General features: G+C 35.3%; 1 protein-coding gene across 7 annotated transcripts in view; it reads right to left on the reverse strand.

Moving 5' to 3' along the window:
• Positions 1 to 3,693, reverse strand: part of THOC2 (THO complex 2) — a 129,249-nt gene that overhangs the window by 37,599 nt on the left and 87,957 nt on the right. For all 7 annotated transcript variants that reach the window (XM_017497532.2, XM_037727488.1, XM_017497529.2 and 4 more), the window contains exons 16-17: positions 1,857 to 1,941; positions 310 to 403 (exon numbers count right to left, since the gene is read on the reverse strand). In XM_017497532.2, coding sequence (XP_017353021.1) covers positions 310 to 403; positions 1,857 to 1,941 — 179 coding nt within the window. The remainder of the gene's footprint in view (positions 1 to 309; positions 404 to 1,856; positions 1,942 to 3,693) is intronic.

The raw sequence follows: 3,693 nt of genomic DNA on the forward strand, positions 1-3,693 counted from the left end.
CCAACACCCACAATATTTGAAATTCTGCATTAAAAAATTTGACTTTAGTTGACTAACATCAATGTGTTTTTTAAATTCACGCTCTCCCGTGAGCCTAACATGTCTCCCTTTATACAACACAAAGACACACACACATACACCACACTCTCTCTCTCTCACACACACACACACGCTTGACTGACCAAACTTCAGATCAGCCATCTGAATCAACCTCAGATGGTGACTAAAGAAAAACAGAACAAAAATAAAGCATTTACCATATTATCTATTAAATATGAAATCTACATATTACTTCCCTTTAAAGGATACAGGCCAAAACATCATAATTCAATGAAGTGAGGTATTTCAATGAATCTACTACAGGTGTTATTAAGTTATCATACTTCTGTATTTGTGACAAGATCTGGAAAACAGCAACAAACAACAGAAGGCATTAACTAATCAAAGGATTTCTACTGTACCAACTAAGTAATGGCTACACTTTATTTGTCAAAAGAAATAATGCTTATAATTAAAGTGGTTTCCTATCACTTCATATTTATATAGAAATTACTATTGTGTTGTTGCCTTAGAGAATATTTTCTTAGGCTACATTTTTCAGTTAGGAAAAAATCCCAATTCTGGTAATTTGGAATTGCAATGAATCTGCAGATTCCTTTGGGCAGTATGGATATTTTAACTATACTGATTCTTCCGATCCAAGAGCATGAAATGTCTTTCCATTTGCTTGTATCACTATGATTTCTATCATCAGTGTTTTATAGTTCTAGTAGAAATCTTTCACTTCCTTGGTTAGATGTATCTCCTGGTACTTTTTTTGTGGCTATTGTAAATGGAATTGTGCTCTTGATTTGGTTTTCAACTTGAACATTATTTGGTGTATAGAATGTTACTGATTTTTGTATGTTAATTTTGTATCCTGAAACTTTACTATGGGTTTGCAGGCACATAAAGACAGAAAGACACTGGGGACTCTAAAAGTAAGGGGGGGTGGTGGGGCAAGGTTTGAAAACTACCTATTGGGTACTATGCTCACTATTTGGGTGAAGGGTTCAATAGAAGTCCCAACCCCAGCATTATGGAATATATACATGTAATAAACCTGCACATGTACGCCCTGAAGCTTAAAAAAAAAATTTAAAAAGGAAATCATTCCAGTTGGTCCAAAGCTCAATTTTGGAATGAAAGAGTGTAGTCTCTCTCATGTGTTTTAGAAATCTCTAAATATTGGCAAGGCATGGTGGCTCATGCCTATAATTCTAGCACTTTAGAAGGCCAAAGCAGACAGATTACCCAAGGTCAGGAGTTCAAGACCAGCCTGGCCAACATGGTGAAATCTCGTCTCTACGAAAAATACAAAAAACATAGCTGTGTGCAGTGGCACACAACTATAATCCCAACTACTCAGGAGGCTGAGGCGGGAGAATTGCTTGAACCCAGGAGGTGCAGGTTGTGGTGAGCCGAGATCATGCCACTGCACTCCAGCCTGGGTGACAAGAGCGAGATTTCATCTCAAAAAAAAAAAAAGAAAGAAAGATATGTCTAAATATTGAAGTACTAGTATTAAGTATCAATCACAATGAAATGTTATTTGAATGTTTCTAAAAACTAAATTCAACAAGTAACACTTCTAGAAATCAAAATGTGGTATACAAAATAACATTATATTGTCTATAATATTAACACTGTTACATATTACTATTAATAGAAAAATAGATCAATGTGTTAAATACATTGTATAATACTTTTCTTTTTAGCGTAACCTTACAATATTTCATTTTCTAACTTCCACTTGCACTGATTTAAAGGCAACAAAAAGAAAAATCCCTTAAAATAATATTAACCTCAAAACATACATAATCAAACAAAATGGTTGGATTGCTGTGGCTCAGCTTCCCAATTTGTCTTCCAGAAGGCTTCACATTTTCCTTGGTTAGGCGCCTACAGAGGAAGAAAAAGGTGGCAGAGATCATCTTAAGTAACATTCCTTGTAATGTGGATAGCTTTGTTACATCATAGTGGGGGGAAAACCAGTTATTCCCCAAATATTCAAAATGGATTCACGTAAACGACCACATTCATCGTATCCTTTATGGCAGGATTTGGGCTATTTTGGTTAGGGATTCTCCCAGATAGTATTGAGACTTTATATTAAATGATTAACATTTACAAAATACACATTTCAGCTTTATAGTAATAGTCTAATAATCAGTAAAATAATCAGTAAAACTCTTAATGTACTCTATAAGTATATAAAACTCTTCTTACAAATAATCAAAATTATTTCAGTTTTAGGAGGACTCATTTATCAGTTTAGGGATTAAGAGATTAAATTTGGTGTCATGCAATGAAATGCTTCATGCCATCTGGCTCAGTGACTTGAACAGAGTAATAGCTCATGCTGCATTCCTCAATATGTAAAGTTACCTGCTTTTCATAGTCAAGGTAAACAATTATTTTGAAGCTAAATTCTACTCCTTTATTTCTTCCTTTGCTCATTATTCAAATTTATATCTATGAATTCTTACAGTTCAAAACAATTATTACAGAATCTCAAATGCCTGTGATGAGATTATTACACAATAAATGCAGAGACTTGAAAAGGCTACAAGTGACAGTAAGGAAGCTTTCTAGGATGAAAATATAATGAAGTAAATTATGAATTCAGTTTATAATTCAGGAAATGTGACCATTCTCCAAGTGACAAACTTGCTATAATTAATTTCTTATGACAAAATTGGCCCCATCAATCAAAATTATTTCATCATCAACTGTTTCTCTTTCCAATTCTCCATATCCCAGTTTCTTCTGTTTCACAGAAAGAGAGACCATTAAACGTTGGATATTCAGTATTTTGTTCAAACTTGCAACTTACCACTACCTGTCCCTATTTCTAACCCCAATATTTCAGTTCCCTACCCTCTACTTGCCAAGGCCAACCCCTCCTCTTTGTTTTTTATTCCATTCCCTTCTGCCTCCATCCCCTGGAGGGACAAACAAACAAAAAAGAAAGAAATGTTTTCTTGTCTTTGTCTTCTCCTCAAGCTACCAATGTCTGGCATATGGAACACAATAAACATTTGTAGAAAGAATTATTAAATGCCCTATAGCAAGCTCATGTTTTAAATAGTATTCAAAACTCACGAAATCCTGCAAGTAATAAATTAATACATTATATGCTCAATCTAAAAACTTCGAACAGTAACAAAATCGTGTTGTTTAAGCCTGGTAAAATAGTTATAGCTTACAAATATAACAAAAATCCAAATATATTAAAAATTCTGCACATATTATTCTATAGTAAATTATATTTTTATTCATTCATTCATATTAATGCCTACGATGACAGTCCAAGTACTAAGCATTAGAAACACAAGGACGATTGTGTCTCAGTCTTTTGGCTAAGGTCAAGTATGGAAATATAAGGATGAGGGTGGGTGCAGTGGCTCATGCCTATAATCCCAGCATTTTGGGAGGCCGAAGCAGGCAAATAACGAGGTCAGGAGTTCGAGACCAACCTGGCCAAAATGGTGAAACCCTGTCTCTACTAAAAATACAAAAAAATTAGCTGTGCGTGGTGGCAGGCGCCTGTAATCCCAGCTACTCGGGAGGCTGAGGCAGGAGAATTGCTTGAACCTGGGAGGTAGAGGATGCAGTGAGCTGAGATCGCACCACTGCACTCCAGCCCGGGTG

This window comes from Cebus imitator, unplaced genomic scaffold (assembly GCF_001604975.1).
Source record: "Cebus imitator isolate Cc_AM_T3 unplaced genomic scaffold, Cebus_imitator-1.0 Scaffold232, whole genome shotgun sequence".
In the NCBI taxonomy this organism is placed as follows: Eukaryota; Metazoa; Chordata; class Mammalia; order Primates; family Cebidae; genus Cebus; species Cebus imitator.